This window comes from Uranotaenia lowii, chromosome 3, assembly GCF_029784155.1.
Source record: "Uranotaenia lowii strain MFRU-FL chromosome 3, ASM2978415v1, whole genome shotgun sequence".
NCBI lineage: Eukaryota > Metazoa > Arthropoda > Insecta > Diptera > Culicidae > Uranotaenia > Uranotaenia lowii.
Genome location: NC_073693.1, coordinates 2550864 through 2577191, shown reverse-complemented (window position 1 = coordinate 2577191; position 26328 = coordinate 2550864). Strand labels below are relative to the sequence as shown.

At 32.2% G+C, this 26328-nt stretch overlaps 1 protein-coding gene across 1 annotated transcript in view; it reads left to right on the top strand.

The window, feature by feature from the left end:
- Window positions 1–26328, top strand: part of LOC129758798 (fibrillin-1) — a 51570-nt gene that overhangs the window by 4961 nt on the left and 20281 nt on the right. Inside the window, exons 2-5 of the mRNA XM_055756423.1 lie at window positions 33–2835; window positions 2896–3372; window positions 10270–10515; window positions 10573–10712. Of these exons, the coding sequence (XP_055612398.1) occupies window positions 33–2835; window positions 2896–3372; window positions 10270–10515; window positions 10573–10712 (3666 nt within the window). The remainder of the gene's footprint in view (window positions 1–32; window positions 2836–2895; window positions 3373–10269; window positions 10516–10572; window positions 10713–26328) is intronic.

The window sequence follows — 26328 nt, the reverse complement described above, 5'->3', positions numbered from 1 at the left end:
AACGCTCGGTGTCTTCGGATTCAACGGTGAAGATTTGTTCCCACGAGTGTGTTAACACGGTGGGATCGTTCGAGTGTCGATGCCCGGAGAACTTTCACTTGAACAGTGATCGGAGAACCTGCGTGAGGGATTTCTGTGCTGATTTGTACGAGAACCCGAACAAGACGAGATGCTCGCACGAGTGTAAGGACGGGACGGAAGGGTTCGTGTGTAGCTGCCCGGAGTTTTACATTTTAGACGAGATGGATGGGAAGACTTGCAGGAATGTCTATAGCTGTGGGGAGGAGTATAAAAGGAGATGCAATCCGGGGATTTGTCGAATGGTGGATGGAGGCGATTATCGGTGTGAGTGTCCGACTGGGTATCAGCAGCATGATCACAGCTGCAGGGATCTGGATGAGTGTGAGTCTGGTAGACATCGTTGTTCACACAATTGTCGCAATACGGCAGGGGGTTACGAGTGCAGTTGTCCGAAAGGTTTGACGCTGTCGGGTGATGAGCACACCTGTGACGACGTTAATGAGTGTGAGCAGGAACAGGAGGATGATGATCTTTGTGGAGATTTGCAGTGTTTGAATACGTATGGAAGTTACAAATGTGTTTGTCAAGATGGAAAGGAGCTGGATGAGTACGGGATTTGTAGACAGATGGATCTGTGCACTACGGATAATGGAGGTTGTTCACATATTTGTACTTTCTTCAACCGGGAAACGTTCTGTGACTGTCCCGATGGGATGGAGCTCGCTGATGATGGTAAGACATGTGAGGCGATCAACGAGTGTCAGTTGAATAACGGAGGTTGCTCACATGGTTGTGATCCGGAAGCAGAGATCATCTGTCACTGTCCAGATGGGTATGTTCTGGGTCATGATCAACGTACCTGTCAAGATGTAAACGAGTGCCATGAAGACAACGGAGGCTGTACACAGGCTTGTCTCAATTTTGAAGGCGGATACAGGTGTAGTTGTTTCGATGGTTTTGAACCGAGCCACGGGGATAGTAAGTCCTGTGTAGATGTAGACGAATGTTCACAGAATCAGGCCGGATGCGATCATACCTGTCACAATACGCCGGGATCGTTCCACTGCTCCTGTCACAGTGGCTACCGACTATCGGAAAATGGAAAATCCTGTGTTGACATCAACGAATGTGAGCATCGGAATGGAAACTGTTCACATATCTGCATCAATCTTTTGGGAGGTTATCAATGTGCCTGTCCGCAGGGCCAGTACCTGATGGAAGATCAACATTTGTGTGACTTTGTCAACGAATGCGAACTGAATAACGGTGGTTGTTCTCACGGATGTTTCTATGAACGGGGCGTCGTAACCTGTACCTGCCCGAAGGGATTCGAACTGGAGCGGGGAAACTTTAAAACTTGTGTTGACATTAATGAGTGCGATCGACGTAACGCAGGTTGTTCACATACTTGTTCCAATCTCCCGGGAAAATATCACTGTAGTTGCCCAACTGGTTTTGAACTTGGTAGAAACAAACACATCTGCGAGGACATCGATGAATGCATTGAAAACAATGGTAACTGCACAAATATCTGTATCAATCTTCTTGGGGACTATCGTTGTGCCTGCGAAGCGGGATTCGAACTGGAAGAAGATCAACTATCCTGTAGAGATATAGATGAATGCGAAGGGAAGCTAAACGATTGTTCTCACATTTGCGTGAACGTTCCAGGAACTTACGAGTGCGAATGTCCCGAGGGATTCCGGCTAGGTAGAGGTAAACTGCTGTGTGAAGATATCAACGAGTGTCAGGAGATTCCGGATAACGCCGGGTGTGATCAGAACTGTATCAATCTACCGGGGTCGTACCGTTGCGGATGTGAAGATGGTCATCGACTGGGCGCCGATAACCGAACTTGTTCGGACATTGACGAATGTTCGGATGAACATAAGAAGTGTACTCATGACTGTGTCAACACAAGGGGAGGATACGAATGCTCTTGTCCAGCTGGATTAAGGCTAGACGTAGATAGGGTGACCTGTGTAGACATCGACGAATGTAGAATCAACAACTTCAATGGAGGTTGCTCACACGTTTGCGAGAATCAGTTTGGAAGCTTTAGCTGTTCATGTCCTGGAGGTTGGGTTCTGGGTGAAGATCAAGCTACTTGTCAAGACGTTGATGAGTGTGCAGACTTAAACGGAGGCTGTAGTCAAATTTGCGTGAATCGTCGTGGAGGATTCCACTGTGCCTGTAACTCCGGGTTCACCTTGATGGCCGATAACAAAACTTGTGAAGTGAACAATCCCTGCTCTGTGCAAAATGGAGGCTGTGAACACTTTTGTACCTTGAAAAATGAAGTCCCTGTGTGTTCTTGTAGAGAAGGCTACGTAGTCAATAAAACAAATCTATCCAGCTGTTTAGACCATGATGAATGCTTGGTACCAGCAGATAACAATTGTCAACAAAAGTGTGTCAACACGATCGGTTCATTCAATTGTGAGTGCTTCCCGGGATATGAACAAAACGCCTTAGGTCAGTGCATAGATTTGAACGAATGCTCAGAAAATAGCAACATCTGTGGACTCAATGCTAAATGCGTAAACTTAGCTGGCAGCTACCGATGTGTTTGCCCTCCTGGACACAAACTGGGCAGGGATCGCAAAACCTGCTTGGAACTTAAAGACAACTGCCAAGTTATGGTCCCACCGAAAAATGGTGAAGTAAGGTGCTCTCGATCACGCCATAAGACTCAACTTTTCTATCGAACGAAATGTTCCGTTTGGTGTAACAAAGGCTTCAAATTGGTCGGAAGTTCAACGAAGCATTGCAACGGAACTGGCCATTGGGATGAGGGAGAATCCGTTTGTGTTCGTGAGTATCAAAATAATACATGTTTCTCCTATAAAAATTCTAACAAGTCATACGTTTCAGCTCAATCCTGTCCCCGAATTCCGCGACCGGAGCACGGAACAATTCTCCCACTAGCCTGCATGAATGGGAAAATCTTTGCCGGTGAGCGTTGCATCCTGCACTGCAAACCTGGATTCAAACCGATCGGCAAGCGGACAGCGGTCTGTGACGTGGAGCAAAAATGGACCCCAACTCCCAACATGAAATGCGTCCCAACGACAATCGCTGTAACGACAGAAGCTCCTCCAACAGTTAAACCCTTCATCCAATGTCCGCCGGATGTAAGTGAGGTGCTCCCAGTTGGACAGTATTCGATGAGGGTGCGTTTGGTGCAGCCGAAAACTAACGTGGATTGGTATGCCAATGTGGATGCGCATCCCGCCTGGGGTAAGCAGCTAGAGGCGGAACTTCCGGCCGGGGAGACGACGGTGACGTTTAGAGCAAGGAGTCCAAACTCTAATATGAACGATGTGTGTCGGGTGTTGATAAGGATAAAAGGTATGTCAGTTTAACACTGGTTCTCATTTGAAATACTCCCAAAATGAAAACTAAAGATGAAACAATTGACGATCGCTGCTTTTTAACAGGGGAAATGTTTTTGATAAAACTACCAAATTAAGGAAAAAAATTACTAAATTTTGTAACAACATCTTTAGCTTTTTGCATATGGAAACTTTTTTTTTACTTCGATTGTCAACATTGTTCATATTGTCAATTTTGTCATTTTTGTCATTTTTGTCGTTGTTGTCATTGTTGTCATTTTTGTCATTTTTGTCATTTTTGTCATTTTTGTCATTTTTGTCATTTTTGTCATTTTTGTCATTTTTGTCATTTTTGTCATTTTTGTCAGTTTTGTCATTTTTGTCATTTTTGTCATATTTGTCATTTTTGTCATTTTTGTCATTTTTGTCATTTTTGTCATTTTTGTCATTTTTGTCATTTTTGTCATTTTTGTCATTTTTGTCTTTTTTGTCATTTTTGTCATTTTTGTCATTTTTGTCATTTTTGTCATTTTTGTCATTTTTGTCATTTTTGTCATTTTTGTCATTTTTGTCATTTTTGTCATTTTTGTCATTTTTGTCATTTTTGTCATTTTTGTCATTTATGTCATTTTTGTCATTTTTGTCATTTTTGTCATTTTTGTCATTTTTGTCATTTTTGTCATTTTTGTCATTTTTGTCATTTTTGTCATTTTTGTCATTTTTGTCATTTTTGTCATTTTTGTCATTTTTGTCATTTTTGTCATTTTTGTCATTTTTGTCATTTTTGTCATTTTTGTCATTTTTGTCATTTTTGTCATTTTTGTCATTTTTGTCATTTTTGTCATTTTTGTCATTTTTGTCATTTTTGTCATTTTTGTCATTTTTGTCATTTTTGTCATTTTTGTCATTTTTGTCATTTTTGTCATTTTTGTCATTTTTGTCATTTTTGTCATTTTTGTCATTTTTGTCATTTTTGTCATTTTTGTCATTTTTGTCATTTTTGTCATTTTTGTCATTTTTGTCATTTTTGTCATTTTTGTCATTTTTGTCATTTTTGTCATTTTTGTCATTTTTGTCATTTTTGTCATTTTTGTCATTTTTGTCATTTTTGTCATTTTTGTCATTTTTGTCATTTTTGTCATTTTTGTCATTTTTGTCATTTTTGTCATTTTTGTCATTTTTGTCATTTTTGTCATTTTTGTCATTTTTGTCATTTTTGTCATTTTTGTCATTTTTGTCATTTTTGTCATTTTTGTCATTTTTGTCATTTTTGTCATTTTTGTCATTTTTGTCATTTTTGTCATTTTTGTCATTTTTGTCATTTTTGTCATTTTTGTCATTTTTGTCATTTTTGTCATTTTTGTCATTTTTGTCATTTTTGTCATTTTTGTCATTTTTGTCATTTTTGTCATTTTTGTCATTTTTGTCATTTTTGTCATTTTTGTCATTTTTGTCATTTTTGTCATTTTTGTCATTTTTGTCATTTTTGTCATTTTTGTCATTTTTGTCATTTTTGTCATTTTTGTCATTTTTGTCATTTTTGTCATTTTTGTCATTTTTGTCATTTTTGTCATTTTTGTCATTTTTGTCATTTTTGTCATTTTTGTCATTTTTGTCATTTTTGTCATTTTTGTCATTTTTGTCATTTTTTTCATTTTTGTCATTTTTGTCATTTTTGTCATTTTTGTCATTTTTGTCATTTTTGTCATTTTTGTCATTTTTGTCATTTTTGTCATTTTTGTCATTTTTGTCATTTTTGTCATTTTTGTCATTTTTGTCATTTTTGTCATTTTTATCATTTTTATCATTTTTGTCATTTTTGTCATTTTTGTCATTTTTGTCATTTTTGTCATTTTTGTCATTTTTGTCATTTTTGTCATTTTTGTCATTTTTGTCATTTTTGTCATTTTGTCATTTTTGTCATTTTTGTCATTTTTGTCATTTTTGTCATTTTTGTCATTTTTGTCATTTTTGTCATTTTTGTCATTTTTGTCATTTTTGTCATTTTTGTCATTTTTGTCATTTTTGTCATTTTTGTCATTTTTGTCATTTTTGTCATTTTTGTCATTTTTGTCATTTTTGTCATTTTTGTCATTTTTGTCATTTTTGTCATTTTTGTCATTTTTGTCATTTTTGTCATTTTTGTCATTTTTGTCATTTTTGTCATTTTTGTCATTTTTGTCATTTTTGTCATTTTTGTCATTTTTGTCATTTTTGTCATTTTTGTCATTTTTGTCATTTTTGTCATTTTTGTCATTTTTGTCATTTTTGTCATTTTTGTCATTTTTGTCATTTTTGTCATTTTTGTCATTTTTGTCATTTTTGTCATTTTTGTCATTTTTGTCATTTTTGTCATTTTTGTCATTTTTGTCATTTTTGTCATTTTTGTCATTTTTGTCATTTTTGTCATTTTTGTCATTTTTGTCATTTTTGTCATTTTTGTCATTTTTGTCATTTTTGTCATTTTTGTCATTTTTGTCATTTTTGTCATTTTTGTCATTTTTGTCATTTTTGTCATTTTTGTCATTTTTGTCATTTTTGTCATTTTTGTCATTTTTGTCATTTTTGTCATTTTTGTCATTTTTGTCATTTTTGTCATTTTTGTCATTTTTGTCATTTTTGTCATTTTTGTCATTTTTGTCATTTTTGTCATTTTTGTCATTTTTGTCATTTTTGTCATTTTTGTCATTTTTGTCATTTTTGTCATGTTTGTCATTTTTGTCATTTTTGTCATTTTTGTCATTTTTGTCATTTTTGTCATTTTTGTCATTTTTGTCATTTTTGTCATTTTTGTCATTTTTGTCATTTTTGTCATTTTTGTCATTTTTGTCATTTTTGTCATTTTTGTCATTTTTGTCATTTTTGTCATTTTTGTCATTTTTGTCATTTTTGTCATTTTTGTCATTTTTGTCATTTTTGTCATTTTTGTCATTTTTGTCATTTTTGTCATTTTTGTCATTTTTGTCATTTTTGTCATTTTTGTCATTTTTGTCAATTTTGTCATTTTTGTCATTTTTGTCATTTTTGTCATTTTTGTCATTTTTGTCATTTTTGTCATTTTTTGTCATTTTGTCATTTTTGTCATTTTTGTCATTTTTGTCATTTTTGTCAATTTTGTCATTTTTGTCATTTTTGTCATTTTTGTCATTTTTGTCATTTTTGTCATTTTTGTAATTTTTGTAATTTTTGTAATTTTTGTAATTTTTGTAATTTTTGTAATTTTTGTAATTTTTGTAATTTTTGTAATTTTATGTATTTTTGAAATTTTTGTAATTTTTGTAATTTTTGCAATTTTTGTAATTTTTGTAATTTTTGTAATTTTTGTAATTTTTGTAATTTTTGTCATTTTTGTAATTTTTGTAATTTTTGTAATTTTTGTAATTTTTGTCATTTTTGTCATTTTTGTCATTTTTGTCATTTTTGTAATTTTTGTAATTTTTGTAATTTTTGTCATTTTTGTCATTTTTGTCATATTTGTCATTTTTGTCATTTTTGTCATTTTTGTCATGTTTGTCATTTTTGTCATTTTTGTCATTTTTGTCATTTTTGTCATTTTGTTCATTTTTGTAATTTTTGTCATTTTTGTCATTTTTGTCATTTTTGTCATTTTTGTCATTTTTGTCATTTTTGTCATTTTTGTCATTTTTGTCATTTTTGTCATTTTTGTCATTTTTGTCATTTTTGTCATTTTTGTCATTTTTGTCATTTTTGTCATTTTTGTCATTTTTGTCATTTTTGTCATTTTTGTCATTTTTGTCATTTTTGTCATTTTTGTCATTTTTGTCATTTTTGTCATTTTTGTCATTTTTGTCATTTTTGTCATTTTTGTCATTTTTGTCATTTTTGTCATTTTTGTCATTTTTGTCATTTTTGTCATTTTTGTCATTTTTGTCATTTTTGTCATTTTTGTCATTTTTGTCATTTTTGTCATTTTTGTCATTTTTGTCATTTTTGTCATTTTTGTCATTTTTGTCATTTTTGTCATTTTTGTCATTTTTGTCATTTTTGTCATTTTTGTCATTTTTGTCATTTTTGTCATTTTTGTCATTTTTGTCATTTTTGTCATTTTTGTCATTTTTGTCATTTTTGTCATTTTTGTCATTTTTGTCATTTTTGTCATTTTTGACATTTTTGTCATTTTTGTCATTTTTGTCATTTTTGTCATTTTTGTCATTTTTGTCATTTTTGTCATTTTTGTCATTTTTGTCATTTTTGTCATTTTTGTCATTTTTGTCATTTTTGTCATTTTTGTCATTTTTGTCATTTTTGTCATTTTTGTCATTTTTGTAATTTTTGTAATTTTTGTAATTTTTGTAATTTTTGTTATTTTTGTCATTTTTGTAATTTTTGTAATTTTTGTAATTTTTGTAATTTTTGTCATTTTTGTCATTTTTGTAATTTTTGTAATTTTTGTAATTTTTTTAATTTTTGTCATTTTTGTAATTTTTGTAATTTTTGTAATTTTTGTAATTTTTGTAATTTTTGTAATTTTTGTAATTTTTGTAATTTTTGTAATTTTTGTAATTTTTGTAATTTTTGTAATTTTTGTAATTTTTGTAATTTTTGTAATTTTTGTAATTTTTGTAATTTTTGTAATTTTTGTAATTTTTGTAATTTTTGTAATTTTTGTAATTTTTGTAATTTTTGTCATTTTTGTCATTTTTGTCATTTTTGTCATTTTTGTAATTTTTGTCATTTTTGTAATTTTTGTCATTTTTGTCATTTTTGTCATATTTGTCATTTTGGTCATTTTTGTCACTTTTGTCATTTTTGTCATTTTTGTCATTTTTGTCATTTTTGTCATTTTTGTCATTTTTGTCATTTTTGTCATTTTTGTCATTTTTGTCATTTTTGTCATTTTTGTCATTTTTGTCATTTTTGTCATTTTTGTCATTTTTTGTCATTTTTGTCATTTTTGTCATTTTTTGTCATTTTTGTCATTTTTGTCATTTTTGTCATTTTTGTCATTTTTGTCATTTTTGTCATTTTTGTCATTTTTGTCATTTTTGTCATTTTTGTCATTTTTGTCATTTTTGTCATTTTTGTCATTTTTGTCATTTTTGTCATTTTTGTCATTTTTGTCATTTTTGTCATTTTTGTCATTTTTGTCATTTTTGTCATTTTTGTCATTTTTGTCATTTTTGTCATTTTTGTCATTTTTGTCATTTTTGTCATTTTTGTCATTTTTGTCATTTTTGTCATTTTTGTCATTTTTGTCATTTTTGTCATTTTTGTCATTTTTGTCATTTTTGTCATTTTTGTCATTTTTGTCATTTTTGTCATTTTTGTCATTTTTGTCATTTTTGTCATTTTTGTCATTTTTGTCATTTTTGTCATTTTTGTCATTTTTGTCATTTTTGTCATTTTTGTCATTTTTGTCATTTTTGTCATTTTTGTCATTTTTGTCATTTTTGTCATTTTTGTCATTTTTGTCATTTTTGTCATTTTTGTCATTTTTTGTCATTTTTGTCATTTTTGTCATTTTTGTCATTTTTGTCATTTTTGTCATTTTTGTCATTTTTGTCATTTTTGTCATTTTTGTCATTTTTGTCATTTTTGTCATTTTTGTCATTTTTGTCATTTTTGTCATTTTTGTCATTTTTGTCATTTTTGTCATTTTTGTCATTTTTGTCATTTTTGTCATTTTTGTCATTTTTGTCATTTTTGTCATTTTTGTCATTTTTGTCATTTTTGTCATTTTTGTCATTTTTGTCATTTTTGTCATTTTTGTCATTTTTGTCATTTTTGTCATTTTTGTCATTTTTGTCATTTTTGTCATTTTTGTCATTTTTGTCATTTTTGTCATTTTTGTCATTTTTGTCATTTTTGTCATTTTTGTCATTTTTGTCATTTTTGTCATTTTTGTCATTTTTGTCATTTTTGTCATTTTTGTCATTTTTGTCATTTTTGTCATTTTTGTCATTTTTGACATTTTTGTCATTTTTGTCATTTTTGTCATTTTTGTCATTTTTGTCATTTTTGTCATTTTTGTCATTTTTGTCATTTTTGTCATTTTTGTCATTTTTGTCATTTTTGTAATTTTTGTAATTTTTGTCATTTTTGTCATTTTTGTCATTTTTGTCATATTTGTCATTTTGGTCATTTTTGTCATTTTTGTCACTTTTGTTATGTTTGTCATTTTTGTCATTTTTGTCATTTTTGTCATTTTTGTCATTTTTGTCATTTTTGTCATTTTTTGTCATTTTTGTCATTTTTGTCATTTTTGTCATTTTTGTCATTTTTGTCATTTTTGTCATTTTTGTCATTTTTGTCATTTTTGTCATTTTTGTCATTTTTGTCATTTTTGTCATTTTTGTCATTTTTGTCATTTTTGTCATTTTTGTCATTTTTGTCATTTTTGTCATTTTTGTCATTTTTGTCATTTTTGTCATTTTTGTCATTTTTGTCATTTTTGTCATTTTTGTCATTTTTGTCATTTTTGTCATTTTTGTCATTTTTGTCATTTTTGTCATTTTTGTCATTTTTGTCATTTTTGTCATTTTTGTCATTTTTGTCATTTTTGTCATTTTTGTCATTTTTGTCATTTTTGTCATTTTTGTCATTTTTGTCATTTTTGTCATTTTTGTCATTTTTGTCATTTTTGTCATTTTTGTCATTTTTGTCATTTTTGTCATTTTTGTCATTTTTGTCATTTTTGTCATTTTTGTCATTTTTGTCATTTTTGTCATTTTTGTCATTTTTGTCATTTTTGTCATTTTTGTCATTTTTGTCATTTTTGTCATTTTTGTCATTTTTTTTAATGTTCTGAATTTTTGTTATTCTTGTTATTTTTTAATTTCTGTTATTTTTGTAACTTCTCCAATTTTTGTAATTTTTGAATTTTTTATATTTTTTGTAGTTTTTGAAATTTTCCTCATTTTGGTTATTTTAAAACGAATTTAAAATTTTCCAGAACGTCGACCTCCACAAGTGTTGAACTGTCCGGATTCATTCAACGTTCAGTTGGAGCGACAAGAAACATCACGATCCATCTTCTGGACCGAGCCTGTTTTCGAAAGTGAATCATCCGAAATCAAGCAGCTGTACAAATCCCACACGCCCGGACAGGTGCTTATCGCCGGAGTGCATTACGTAAACTACGTTGCCACTGATGCCGATGGCCTGAGCGCCAAGTGTAGCTTCGGAGTAACCGTTAAAGGTATGGAAGGAAACTGTTCAAGGAAAAATGATTAAGGTATGATGGTCTCCATTTCAGCTTCCCCGGAATCGTTCGACATCAGACGTCCTCAGCAGCATCGCTCATCCCAGCCAGATTTCAGCAACCGACTCGAGAACCATGAATCGTATCTTATTTGTCCGGGAAAACCTCCGATCCGAATGGACTCCAGCGGACCCGTAAGTAGATTGCACCTAATTTTCCACACAATTTGGCATCGTCACTCGCACGGCAATCTGCAACTACCAACACCAACATCCAAAAACACCAACACACATAGCCATCACCATAGCTTTAGCAATAATAATAACAACCAAAGCCGAAGTACAAAGCCTACTGCCATCTACCAAAGCAGCCATGTGCCATTATTACATAAATCTAATCATCATCGCCCTCCGGTGACCGCTACATCATCAAAGAAGGCGACGGCGGCAGCAGCAGCAGCGGTAAACGATGTCATAACAATCGAACCGCAGCAGCAGAAGCCACCGGAAACGAATGTCACCGGCAATCGACCCAAGCAAATCACAAAATCAACAACAGCAACAACAAGCAGAGCAACGACAAGGATGCCCTTGGCAACGTACTCAACACACAGCAATCATAACCATCCTCCGCTTCCTTCTTCTGCTTCTCACAATCATCATCAACAACAACAACTTCATCGTTCTAGCAGTATTAGCTTTAGCGGCATCAGACCTGATAGCAGCAGCAGAAGTAGCACTAGTAGTCTAAGCAATAGCATTCGAAGCAATAGTAGTGGGGGTGGCAAAAACCACAATAGTAAAAGCAATAATAGTCAAAGCAGCAGCGGTTACAATCCAAGCAAACAGATCGTTCCGTTCGCGGTCGATTGGCCTGCTTCGATCTTTTCGCCTCGGCTTCGAACCAAATCAACCACCGAGATTGACATCTGGGAGTGCGAGGACGACGACGACAACCAAAACGAAAACGAAGCCATTGAGGACGACGTTGTTGAGGGAAGCGGAGACGACGATGCAAATCAATTTGTGCAACAGAAGCGCACCGAATACTTTATCAACATTTTCCACCATTATTGGTTGGGGCATCATGACCATTACCATAATAGCCGGAAACCGAATCATCATCATCAACATCAGCATCATCGCCATCACCAGCATCGACGTCGCAAACGACGATGGGCGACGCCGGAATCGTAACCATTAAATTCTTCCGCCTGGGTTTATACACACCGGGTCAATGGTAGAATGTTGAAGCAATAGAAAGAGAAGGGGGGAAGGTCCAATGGAAATTGCAAACTCATATTAGTGCACCACACACCGTCCGCATTTCGAATCGAATCGAAACGCGTGTGTAGAGAGGTACATAAATTCCGATTAAAATGTTGAAAGCAGCCAGCGCATTATATTTTTCCTGGGATAGATACTTTGGAAATCCCACGCCACACCGTTCTTTGGGAGGCTTCGGACGAATGAATAGATGAATGGTTTTCAGAGACTGGAAGAAACATTTCAATTTGTTTCCGTTTAGGCGGCCATCCGAGGCTGCGAAGGATGTTTCTGTGTGTTTTCGGGAAAAGTTAATTGGCCTCGTATACAACAGTTTTCGGAAATTTATCATTTTTCGCTCTTGGTGATCGATAAAATACTTAGAATTCATAATCATTCATATTAGAAGTTTGAACTGGCTAGTAATGAAACCGGCATAATGAAAATACGTTCATAATTTGAACCAGTGCTTTTAACGTAGGTACTTTTTCTTTTGTTTAATCTATACCAATTTGGAGGTCCAAGAACATACTCCTTTGTTTGCTAAATCAAACTTTGGGGACTCAAATTGGTCTTTGGCGTAGAAGAAAGCCTTATGCTAATTTCTAACTCAATCGGTCAACTTTCAGGGGTCGCTTAACGAAGCTTAAGTTCTCATGGGTATTGGCATGGATTTGTTCTAACGAATAGGAAAAAAATCTTTGATGGCTCTCAATCAATCAATTGGAGTCCGACTGTTCAACAAATTTGATCAAAATGTCTTTATTATGATACCTCAAAGATATTTTGAAGACCACATGTGACTGGTATTAAAAATTCAATATAATTAAAAATTTTCAAACTAAAATGATTGGTTCAACCCTCTTCAGTGCAAACATGCCTATTAGAGATGCAATGAATGTAAAAGAAAAAAATCCTTATTGAATTATGTAAACCGACCTTATACATTTTGTAGATTGGCCCAAAAAACCTGACCTGTCCAAAATTTCAGCTCAATCAGACTCGGTTTTTGGGTGCCTCAAAGCGCTCAAAGTTTTGGTTTGCCAAATCACCTGAAAAAGGGGGGACCAAAGGAAATCGGAAAAATCATTATTTGAATTTTGACGCCAAATGACTTAAAAATGCAGAAAACGTCGAAATCTGAGACTTTTTGCGGAAAGTCGGCTTTCCGACCGTTTTTCGTAAAACCGGTTAGGTCTAAGAAAGTTGTTTTTTGGCCAGAAATTTTTGTTTTTTTTTATTTTTTTTTTTCGAGAAAACACCAAATCTCGACGTTTCATGCAATTTTATGTCATAAAAATTTTTATTTTTCAGATTTCCTCTAGTCCCCCTTACGAGAGTTTTGAAATTTTAAAGTCGATTTTTGACAGAACTTTTTTTTGCTAGATAATATCCGATTTCGAAATTGTATGCATTTTTAAGTCGTTTAGCATCATAATTAAAATTTTGATCCCGTCCCGTCGGCGAACCGTTGTAAATTCATTGTATTTACGGTTCATGTTCTTTTTTCTGTGATTTCTCATGTTTCTCTAATACTTCCCATCAGATTTAAAAATGTGTTAATTTTCAGGTATGAAGATGTACCAAGACAAACTCAGAACATTAGATTTGAAAAACAATTCATAATCGGGATTACATCATACTGGGAAAGGGGTTTAGCAAGTATTTTTTCATGTTCTATTGGTTGGAGATTTGTCTTTCCAATAAAAACACAAATCCAGGAAAATGGAACCGATGAATATTTGTTTTTATAAAAGTTGAACCATTTGCTTTTGTAATTTTTCAACGAAAATCATAAAAGTGCAATTTCTAAACGCACTGAAATTTTAACAGCCTCTCAAACAAAGTATATAAGTAAGTATTGAACTTTTTCATGATTTTTTTTGTTAGCTTAAAAAAGTGTTCCGTTTGCTTCACTTAATCTTCAGCGAAAAATATTGTTGTTAAGCGTTTCGATATCCTTTTTTTGTTTGGTTTTTTCATTGACTTTTGGGGCAAAAAAAATAACAATGTTCCATATTCAAATGAGAGGCGACAACTATGTTGTCAACAAAAAGAAAGTTTCTTTTGATTTTATATGACCCTAAAACTCTTTTATGATCTTAGATTAAGGTTGTCAGATTGTCCGGATTTATGTGGACTTGCCCGCATATGTGACCCAAAATTTGTGGAAAGTTCGGTCCGGCTCTACTGTCTAGTTTTCCTTGAAAAAACCCGGTTTTTGCCCGGATTCATTCTCTTTATTTGTTAAATGAAACAAAAAAAAAACCAATGTTCCAAAAATCAATCATTTTCACTGAGCCATTTTTGACTTAATTCAGAGCCAAAAAATCAAAGCAGTCAATGACAACGATGCTTCTGTATTTGAAAAACTTTTGTAAAACATGACGTGGTAAAGAAGGATGATGATTTTCTTCTTTGATGATTTTCAACCTTCTAGGATTATAACTGATATGTATTAGTTTTGAGCAATCTGCGGGGGCTATCAGATGATTTTTTTTTTTCGCCATGCCTTTTAAAAAACTTTAGTTGAGTTATAATAATTTTTACACTTTTACGTTCAAAAAGCAATTTTTAATGGCAAGTTTGATCCAAGTAATCATGACTTGTGTTTGGAAGCCTAAAATACGATTTAAAATTTGCTGATGTGGTTTGATGAAAAAAAACAAACATATTTTTAAGTTTATTTTTTGAATTTTACTGAATAATTCCGTAGTTTTGATCAAAGTTGCTTGGATTTTGGGTTGAACATTTTGAAATCAAATGCCTGGATTTTTCCGATCACGTGTTCACGTGTTCATTTCTATAACGATTTCATGTTAGCTGGGACTGATAGACAAATCAAACAAAACATTAATAATTAACAAGTGATAACAAGTTGAAATATAGACGATCGCAAGAATAAGTTAGTTTTAAAATACCCAAGTAACCAAAAATTGCACAGGTACTTAATCCTGTGCATTCAAAGCTCACATTTGGCTGAATAAAAAAAACTCGAGACTTACAAAATTAGATAATCATATTTTTCTGTCGAGCTTTGTGATGAACTTCTAATGAATTTTACAGTTCCATGTGTAACTAATCAACCTTATTTTTGTTCCTTTTTTAACTCTCCCAAGAATTTTCCATTCCGTTTGCAATAGAAAAACACCTCACCAAATTTTCACTGTCGGAATGTTATGGAACAAATCTGGATAGCCAACCACTAGAAAGTTCTCTCTTTTTAAAACCTAATATTTGAAAAAATATAGAAATGAGATCACAAAAAATCAAAACCAAACTAATTTTACTCACATTCAATATCGATTTCTCTAGGTCTGTTTTGGAAAAAGTTGATTCACCACATGATGTATATAAATGTTTACATTTTGAGGCTTTGCCTACTTTGATAAGGCGGAAATTCCATGTTTATTTTAAATTCATGATAGATGATCGATAAGAACTTGAATTTTCAGCTGAGTAGAATGCTATCCAACCAAAAAGCAGAGTTGAATAAGCTTTTAAGAACCCGTCCTATGGAAATTTTGGTTACTTGGGAAGTCTTGTTAAAAGGAAAGTAATGTTAAAATTAGTTTAATTAAAGGTTCACAAATGAGTGTACAGCCAAAAAAGTAACATGAAATGTTTGAACAGGCTGACAAGTACCTGTTGTTTTTTTATCGATTTTCAAATCCAAAAAATTCATCACAGCAAATAGCAAAAAAATTATATGATATTTTATTATTTAAAAAAAAATTGACAAAATTATATGCATGTGATTTTGTTGGTTTATTATTTTTCATGAAAATCCTTACCGCAAACACCTCGTGAAATAGTAATTTTAAAACTCTGCAAGAAATCAACTGTTTTAAGGTAGGTAGCAAACATTAACCAAATTTGAAATTTTGGGGAAAATATGGTGATCTTCAGCGCAGATTGTCAGATAGTAAAAAGAATCCATATTCTTGCTTATCAATTATGAATAGATTCAGCCAAAATTATTCGCTGCCCCTGACCTAGGGGGGAACCGAGTTAAAAAAAAACCATAACTTTAATCATATCAAATACAAGAAATTTAACAAAGAAAATAGAAACAAGAAAATCGGAATTGAAGCGTAAAATATAACAGCTAATAGAGCCCCTTAAAATAGGCTTGCCAGATTCTTTCAGAAAAAAGCGGGGCATTTCTCGAAAAAAAGCGGGACACAGCCCAAAAAAGCGGGACATTTAAGAAAAACTAAAAAAAAGGTTAATTGTATAGCCAAACTTTTACGTTTACCATCAGCCACAGAAAGTACACTAAGTTTTGTTTTTAACGCCGACTTATTTCGCTCAGTTTTTCTTACATCTATTTACACAGGTTTTTTTTCCATATGCTCCGTTATTTTCCACGGTTTTCGCGAATTACAAAGTTTGGGAGAAAATATTTCAAGTCGTACATGCAAACGGTGGATTTGATACCGCGTAAAAAATCTTTGTGTAATTCGTATAAAAATTTGTTTGTTAGGCAATTTGTTTGAAAAATTGAAAACTCAAGAAAACTGCCATCTTTATATACTTTGAACAATTGACTCGAAAAGAGTGATGTATAATATGCTCCAAGAATGCTTAACTAAATGATAATCTTACTATAATGTTGAGAACTTTAGAGTTATTCAGTATTGTTTTATGGTTTTCTTTGATTGATAATTTTTCAGTGATTTATTTAGGACGAAATTAAAACTGCTGTTTTTTTTACGTTTTGGCCTACTGAGCTTCAGCCATCTTCAGAAAAACTGTATTTAAAATAGATAGAAAGTAATAAGTTTTACAATATTTTCAAAAAACTATTTACTATGCACACTATCTCGAAACTCACAACTTGTTTTGCCGCGTGTTTCCCTAACGGCCGTCTCTTAATATTTGAAATCGACGTCAAGAAAATGCTCCTAGTCAGCCGTGCGTCGTCTCGGTGTGCTTCAGGTTGGTTCGTGAGTTTCGAGATAGTGTGCATAGGAAATAGTTTTTTGAAAATATTGTAAAACTTATTACTTTCTATCTATTTTAAATACAGTTTTTCTGAAGATGACTGAAGCTCAGTAGGCCGAAATGTCAAAAAACAGCAGTTTTCATTTCGTCCTAAATAAATCACCGAAAAATTATCAATCAAAGAAAACCATAGAAAAGTGCGGTGATCAAAACCAAACAACGAAAATCAGTATTGTTTTATAAAAACTATGAAAAATGTTCTAATTTTGAGAAAAAGACGTATGTGAAAGATTTTCTGTTCATCACCGAATTCAAATTGAGACTAAAATTTGATTTTTCCCAGTGTTAGTCAGTAAACTTTGTAACAGTTTTCCAAGAAAAAAAAAGCGGGACATTTTGAGGAAAAAGCGGGACAGCGGGACATTCAACAAAAAAGCGGGACATGTCCCGCTTTTGCGGGACGGATGGCAACCCTACCTTAAAATAATGTCTCAAATAGTTTCACTCGAATATAACCTAAGGGCCCCTCGGTATTGTAGAATTTTTCCTTCATTTATGAAGGCAGATTTTCCAAAATTTTGTAGAATCTGAGAATATGATTTGGAATTTTTATGAACCAAAATCCAGAAAAATCTTGGCAAAATTCTGTTATAATTCTAAAAAAAATCAAGAATGAAATGAGGAATAATACTTCCAATTTCAAAAAATTAAAAGCTTTCACGGCAACTGGAATTCTTTTTATTAGCTTTGTTAAGATTTGAACAAACTACTGTACCTAATCATCAGTTTTTGAATAATGACTTGCAGCACAGAAAAGGTAAAACATAACAATACATCTTCCATTTGAATTAAGTCCGAATGTCTTGCACAATTGCAAGGTACATTGCTTAAAATTGGAAATTTACCGTTTTTTGTGAGGAATTAATAATACATGTTTACCTAAATTGATTTGAAGTCTTTACAAGAAATATTCCTAAATTTTATCCGAACAATATCAGAGCAAATGCCTGGAATTGTTAAAATTTAAAAAAAAAATACATGAAGAACTTGAAGAGAAGCATTGGAAATCAATGGGAATTTTTATTTTTAAATAAAACCGCACAATGAGTATGAGTACGAATAAAGAAAAAATATTGTTAGCTTTTTGATTGTTATTGAAAATTGCGATAATCAATTGAAAAAAATATTTAAGTTGCTTACATTGGCCCAATCGACCGTACTGAGGTTCTTTTTTAAATTTTCATTTAAATTTCTATCTTTGATAAGAAATTCAAATTGATACGTTTTCACTTCAAGTTCATACTATTGATTATGATACACATTAATTTTTAAATACTTGTTGCTAAAGTTAATATTCTGAATTCAGCATATCATTTTCCAATTAATGATTCTCAAATTGTTGTCAATACAAAGAAAGATAAAATTAATTGACTTTTCCAAGCCTTATGTTTGTTATTTATGTTGGTAGGTTTTCTTAATTTTGGGAACTCGAGATCTTTATTGAAACTTCTAAACTCATCTGATATTTTTTTATGCTAACTGATTTTGTGTTTTGAACATGTAATCTACACTCTGATTTAATGTTTTCAAATTGGTTTTGTCACATTTAAACTAGCTTTTTGATATATTTTCTGTTTCCAATAATTCATGTGAAATTTGAAATCCGCATCACTTTTTTTTAAATTTCAACACATTACATCAAAATATTTTTTTTTGTGTTTATGAATATGAATTTCAAATAAAATTTATATTTTAGAATAAAAATTTAGTTATTCTTTCTTTAGCTCTGATTGTACCTTTGTTTCTCTAGTTTGTGTATGAATTGCATTTGTAATTTTTTTCTTTAATATTGATTTAAAAATATTATTTTTTTAAAATTTGGATTCCTAATCTGAAATCATTAGATATGTTACTTCCAAATTATTATGAGGGAAATATCTATCCTGCTTTCGATGAAGCACATATCAAGCTATCAACGGTGAAATAAAAATATTTTAACATCTGTTTTTGATTTTTTCCTTACTATAAAGTTTTAGTTGCTGTTGGAGTTATTAAATATAAAACGAATTGGGTTTGGAAAATTGACAGCTCTTATAAGAGTTTTAATTTTGAATAAGTTGGCATATTAAAATAAAATGATCTGTAGTGGTCCCTCGAGAAAAATTGCCCCGAGCCCCCCGATGGCTTAATCCAGCCCTGACCATGCATCTGAGATAATTAAGTGATGTTAGCATACTGAGCTTTTAAAGCTAAGCGTAAAATCTCGAAATGGTTCGCAAGAGCTCTTCAAAGTATTGCAGGAACCCGTAATCTTTAACATGTTTAACAAGACATTTCCAATACCTTTAACATTTCAACATTCCGTCTCAAGAAACGCATTCCCAAAGCTTCCTTGAAGCTGCCTAACTGATAAATTATTCTAATCCTCTTCTGTTTGACTCACACATGTTGAGCACGAAAGCGTAAGGTGTTACCGGAAAAATAAAAGAATGTTGACATGGATATGTCAACAACTGTTGGTTTTATTCCCTCTCCAACCTCACACATACCCAAAAGAAGGGTAGAAGAATCAGGAACAATTTTTCAATTTAAATTTCTTATGCATAAGCACGAGAATTCACTTTGGCAAGCCACCATCATCCCCGGAATGCCTGCCTTTTTTTTCCTCGGAATTCCATTGAAGCAGCAGCCACTAATGGAAGGCAAATATGCAGTTTGATTGTAGGAAGGAATAAAATGGAGAACGACAAACAGGTGTTTGGTAGGTTGAAAGGACCAAAAAAAAAGGCGAATATATTTACATTGATATTGATTTTGGAACTTGTGGAACGCCAATCTGAAATACATATGCAAAACAGGTTGGGTCAGGAACCGACGACTTCTGAGGAAGAACAATGACTTCACGACCTGTCAAATGTGGAACGGAAAATCTTTGAACACAATCCGAGCAGAATGTATATGTTTACTTCTCCGAAGAATTCAGACGGATGATCGGATTGTTCATGGATCAACAGAAATTAGCTCAGCATGTTGCAGTTACAGTTGATGCCATTCTTAAATTTGAGAAATTTTAACAAGATTATGTTGCCTGCTTTGATTGTGATTAAGAAATTGAAGCAAGCTGTGCGTTTGCTGTGTTTTACCAAACTTCTACGCCTGCTATGTTACCAAGCAAATCTGATGATCAAATTTTCACGATTTTGAATGTTAATCAGACTTAAATTTGTGAATAAAAAAGGTAAAATTTTACTAGTTTTCGATTATTTTATTACAAAAACTTTACTAGTAGAAAAAAATAATTTCAGCATTTAATGCTGCTTGGAAAGGACTGAAAAAGCATCAGTTGAAATGCGACCTATCGGATGGAGAGAGATTAAACATTTAGCAGTTAACCCAATGACCTAGCAATAGGTTACGTTTGGTCGATTGAGTATTGATAGAAATCCGATAACGAATGATATATCTTCTGTCACGAGGTAAAAAGCGTGGCATCCAGTTCATTGCACATCGCAATCTCTAAAGTCGGCGATTGATTGTTTGTTTTAATGTTTGGATTATTGAGAGCAAGTTTGAAAATTTTATTAAAAGTTACCTTTTGGAAGTTTTGAATTTAAATTTAAAAAGCTCAGGAATGAGGGCCAACCAGTGGCGTTGGAAGAACCGACTTATGGGGGGGGGGGGGAGTTTGGTGATTGATTTTTATTCAAGATTTTTGCCCAACAATGCACAAATAAAAAAAATTAAAACACATTATGTTTGTAACTAGATATATGATTATTCTTTTTATGTAGGTACTTTAACATTACCAGTTTTCGTATTAATCGTAACTTTAGAAAATTTTGTCTAAACCTTAAAGGTGAGCTGATTTTTTTTAATGAAACCTTCAGTAACAAAATATGGAATTCGTTTTATCGATGGTTAGAATCTTCGATTTTTTTTCAAAAATCTGTTAGATCAAACTTATTGAATTTGAGCATAAAATCAAGTTTTTCAGAGCCTCCAATTTCTTAAAAAAAATATTTATTCTGTACTTAAATCAAATAAGACCAATCTTCCAAACTCTTGCGAATTCAAAGATTTTAACTTTTGATGAAAATAAATCAAATTTTCAAAAAACAAGTAAGAGTTCCAAAATTTTAGGATCAAATTTTAGTGATGCAAACTTGAAATTTTTTTTTATATTTTGGCCTGAAACTTGGCTTTAGAAAAACTGCAATATTCAAATGTTGAACAATACACTTCACAATTTTGTGCGGATGTTTCTAGTGTGCGAATGTTTCTTCAAAAGCATATGTTCCATAAGGAATCAATTTCATTATGAAAATCTTGTGGATGATTTTTTTTTAAATAAAATTTTCCATAAAACAAAACTTTGAAAATATACTCAAATTCTTCCCAAGCAACCAAAAGTCACATATTTACTTGAATGAAGGCATTGAAAGTAACATATTAGCTGACAAAGAGAATCAACTGCCCAATTCCCTTTAGCGAACTAAATGTACTCATTAATAAACTTGAAAGTTGCAAAAGTGATTAATATGTACGTTGTTTGTGACTTGTTTTGCCCAATTCCCATTAGTGAACTATATGTGCTCATTAACGAACTTGAAAGCTGCAAAAGTGATCTATACGTACGTTATACGGGACTTAAGTCACATAAAGGGCACAAAAGTGCCCAATACGAGATTTGGTAAGTCACATAAAGGGCACAAAAGTGCTCAAACGGGATTTGATAAGTCACAAAAAGTGCATTGATGTGCTTTCAAAACCAAATCACCTCTTCGAGTTTTAGTTTCAGTTATAACAACATCTAGGCGTAGCCTCGTGGTAGCTTGTTCGATTCTCACCACGAAGGTCGGGGTTCGATCCCCAAGCGGGGCAAGTTTTTTTTCAATAAGTAATTTTGTACATGAGTGACCATTCTGATGCGATATATGTAGGAAATGTAGGTAGGAAGCAATTGATCAATTTGTTGAGTTTGAAATCCGGCGCGTGGCATCATGGCGGCACCGGTACAGAACACAGTCAATAATCAAGAGAAGGTGATATGAACCGAAGCCAACGGTTCAGTTGAGATAGAGAGAATTTTTTTTCCTCATTTTGCGATTTTTTGGAAGCTGAATTAAGAGGCCGCTGGAAGCTGAATAGAAGATCATTAAACTTGTTTTGGAACTTGAAAGTATCAATTAGAACTTAAATTTTGAGCTGCATAGAACGTACTTCATATCAATGATGGGGCTGAGTAAGCGTTTTTGTACCTGTTTAAGAGACTTTTGGTTGCTTGGGTTCTTTATTTTTATTATTTTAAGCTAAGTTGTGTTGATCAAAAACTTGAGATCTAGAAATTGAATTGACAAGTATATTTTTAGTGCATGATCTCTTGAATTCCTCAAAAATTTTATGTTGATTGTAAAACTCATTTACGAGCTAAATCTTTTTTTCTGAATTTTGAATCTGCATTCTGAATCTGAATTATGAATCTGAATTCAAAAATTGAATTGCGAATTTCGAATTTCTATACGATTTCTGGATTGTACATAAAAATACGATGTTACGATGACTTAATTCCAGATCAGAATTTTTATTGATAATTTTTAGAGTCCTCATTCAGGAATCTTTTATTCAAAATCTGTAGTTCTGGTTTAATATAAATTCAACATTTTAATTATTTATATTCAAACTTTATTGCGAATCTGAATTAAAAAAAAAATTATTTTGTATCGCAATTAAGAATCTTCTAATGTTTGAATTTCGTGTGAGAATTAGGTTCAAGAACTTCGAATTCAGTTATAAAACATATTTTTTTCTTTTTTCCATATTCGAAAAACTATTATCAAAATATTGAAAATGCAAATGATTTTCAAAAATCATTATTCAAATTCTATATGAAAGTTCCATCCAAATTTGAACCAAGGTTTCGAAGCATTCAGCTCTTCATTTCTAGTTTCCTATGATTATTCGTGAATTTCTATGAGCAAGTGAGAAACTTTTAGAAAACTGTAACAGAATTTTGAAATTGGGGTGGGTTTTAGAGGTTTTGGCATTATTTAGTTTTAAGTCTAGTTTGTTACTCTTGAATTACTTAATTATGAATTTCAAAATTTTTAGTGTAGAGTAGAACACTTCGCTTGCTTTTAAGGAACCTCATGGCGGGAGGGGAGGGGAGGTTTAAGCCCCAAAACCCCCCCTCCGTACCGACGACCATGGGGCCAACTGTAAATCCAACTTGTCAAAAAAACTTTCTTTAAAAAGTCATAGAAAATTAAGTCTGTTTTACATTTTTCTTAATAAAAATAATCAATCTAATTTTCCAAAACAAAATAAAAAATCCCAAATTTTTGTTGACATTTTGAAGTTTTCGGAAAATTTTGAGAATACGAACAAAATTTTAAAAAAATCTGTGAAATCTGTGCATATGACCATAATTCTGTGTTCTGTGACACAGAATCTGCTGTAAATACTTGAACACAAACTGAGATTCAATATAAAGCTAAAAGTTGCAAGATTCCTAAGGGATATTATAATCTCGATTCAATTGCAACAAAATCTTTTTTTAATGTTTTTTAAATTTATTATTTTATGTTATTTATTTGTTTTTTTTTAGGAAGAGTTACCTTAATGGATTAAATTCCTATAAAAAAGGAAAGAAAATCTTTTTTTTTTGGTTTTTTTTTGCAGGAAAGTGTTCATCGATTTCCTTTCAATTACTTTTGGACCTTCAATCAATTAACATTATTATAGACGCCTCCAGAGCACAAGTGACCAAATTACGTTCCTACCTACCCACATTTCAGCCGTTTATCCTTTTTGATTAATGAATCTCGATCGACCGTTCGCTGGGCGCTGCTGCTGCTGGGAAAAATTATGTTCATACGCCAAAACAATCACTCCGCCACTGATTCGCCATTTAATTTATATAGTTGGTATTTCAATTAATTTATGTGCGTGCAATTACTTCTGACCGGTGCAACCCAAATTTATTGGGTCACCTCTGGTGTTTTTTTACCTTCTCCTGTGCGTTTATTTTTTTCCCCTCAATTTGGTTTTAAGTTTTATTTTCGGACAGTGCTGGTGATGATCGTTGCTGATGATGATGATAATGATGACGATAATTATGGTCAATTTGTTTGCTTAAGCTGCTGGATTTTTCAACTGTTTTATGAAAAATTTAAATTATGCATTTTTAGATTGAATCTTTCTCGATTGTTTGTTTAAGCCACCTGATGTATTTCTAGGTTTTTTTTCATAACCCTCCCTGCTCTCACACATTTGCTTGAGCTACGTGTTGCTGTAAATAATTGAGTTCCTCTAAAGTGTATTTTTATTTGTTAGTGTTAAGGCTAGTTAGTAAAGTTTTTTTCCCCACGAAACAAAAAAAATCGCCGTATTTATTCATGAGCATCGAATCGTTTATTTATCAATTTCGATTGTCGACTTATAATTAGCTAATACCGGATATCATACATAATTGCGATTTGTATAAATAATTACCTCAATGAAAAGTTCCAACAGTAGGATTTATGTTAATTCATACACGACCGATTTCCCTGGTTTAATTTTGTTGTCCCTCTGTGTTTTTTTTTGTGTTTTTGTTTTTATTTCACATCCGAAAGCTTAACGAACGGTTTCGAATATCAAACAGGCTTCTTTTTTTTTTTTAATTTTTCCAATCGATTAAGCCGCTTCGAAGTTTTTAATTATCACATCACCTCGCCACCGACTGCTAATCATTGCTACAACACATATCTATGTATTATCTGGTTACAGGGGCAATATCACAAGCGATTCACCTGGTATCACAATGTTCGCCTCAATCAGATTCAATCGCAGCCGGTAATTCTCATTCTCATTCATAAATCAGTGAATGTTTGTTTGGTTTTAATTTTGTGTGAGAATTTTTGCTCAATTTTCTGTGTTTTCAGCTTAATATTCACTTAATTGACTGATCCTACCAAATTTTGAAAGAAACAAATAATCAAAATGTATCACAAAGCAAGGCTAATTTGTTTAAAAATACTTAAAAAATAGTGGCTTCAAAGACTGTAATTGGAAAATACACATTTTTGAGTTTGGATGATTAACAACCAATTATTTCCATATTAACAATTAGTTATTGATTACAGTAAACTTTGCAGTAGTTTTTTATCGAAAATATTAGGATTTCAAGTATATCTTTGAAGTCACACTTTCATTCAGCCAAGAGGTTTTTCAAACCATCTTTTGATCATCAGTTAAAATATTATGTTTTGCAAACAGGAACAGAAATTCTAAAAATTTCTATCGTCTGGTTTGAAAACTCATCACTTAATAGGAAACTTACTGAAAAAAATAAAAATTTAAAATACAACAAATAATTAAATCTACTTAAATGCATAGTTTTTGCAGCGAGTTTTCGAGTGGTTGACTGTTTTTTACTCAGACTGGATAATTTTCGAATATTTCATCATAATTTTCATTCCACATTTTATGGTTCATGACGAGGAATTTCAATGCTTCAGTTGGAAAGCTACCGATTGGATGGAGAGAGATTAAATATTCAGCAGTTAACCCGATGACCTAGCAATAGGTTGCGAATGGTCGATTGAGTATTGATAGAAATCCGATAACGAATGATATACTGTCTGTCACACAGCAAAAAGTGTGCCATCCAGTTCATTGCAGATCAAGTCTCTAAAGTCATTGATTGATTGTTAAAAGTTAAAAGTTTTTATTTAAACCTACTAATAGTTTTTAGGATTGCACTGAAAAATAGAATAAAATTCAAAGATTTGGCAGCAAACTTAAAGGTTACAAACATATGATGTAAAGTGTGCAACCACTGTTATAAATGATATCTTCAGCAACCAATGGACGTAAATGCAGCTGTGGGGAGCTGAAGCTGAGTTGTTTCAGTGTTTTCGATTTGAGAGTGGCTCCAAAGACTTTTCTCTAGCGCATCTGTGTTTCTGGAAAAAAAAATGGAAGCTATCTGTTCTACATTTCACTGCTTTGCCCAATCAATGTTTTCTATGACATATTGGTTAACGAATTGAAAAAACTCCATTTTAAGAAACAGTATTAGAAGAACCGATTATCAAATGAAAATTGCTTCAAAGTGTTGGAAATTTGAGGTTAGATAGCAATTCGGTTCTGTTCAGCCTTTGATGATCAATTTCCTCGTAATACCCCAAACAGCTTGCCAAAAAAATCTTCCGGCAAAATAATGCTTTGTAAAATGGCGTCTCATACAAATTTAGCACCAGACCAGTTTCACAAACTATGGAGACAAATCGATGTTTGATTGATCTTCAAAATCCTTACCTGAGATTATTTGCAATGAGCGTGAGAGCCATGTAAACAACTTTTTCAACTTTTTGGATACCTTAGAGCAAGTTCACTGGTGTTGGGAAAAAGTGGTAGAAATTTTGTCACTTTTTGCACATTTTGAAAATTTTGCCATGCAAAAACATTTTCAAGATCTGTGGCCTTCAAGTTTTATAACAACACGTGTTGTAGTTTGACATGTTGTGATGCAAAAATAGCAATATTTCTATCACATGCGGCTGAAATAGAACAGTTCTGTAAAAAATACAACGCCCAAGGATCTTTTTTTGATTTT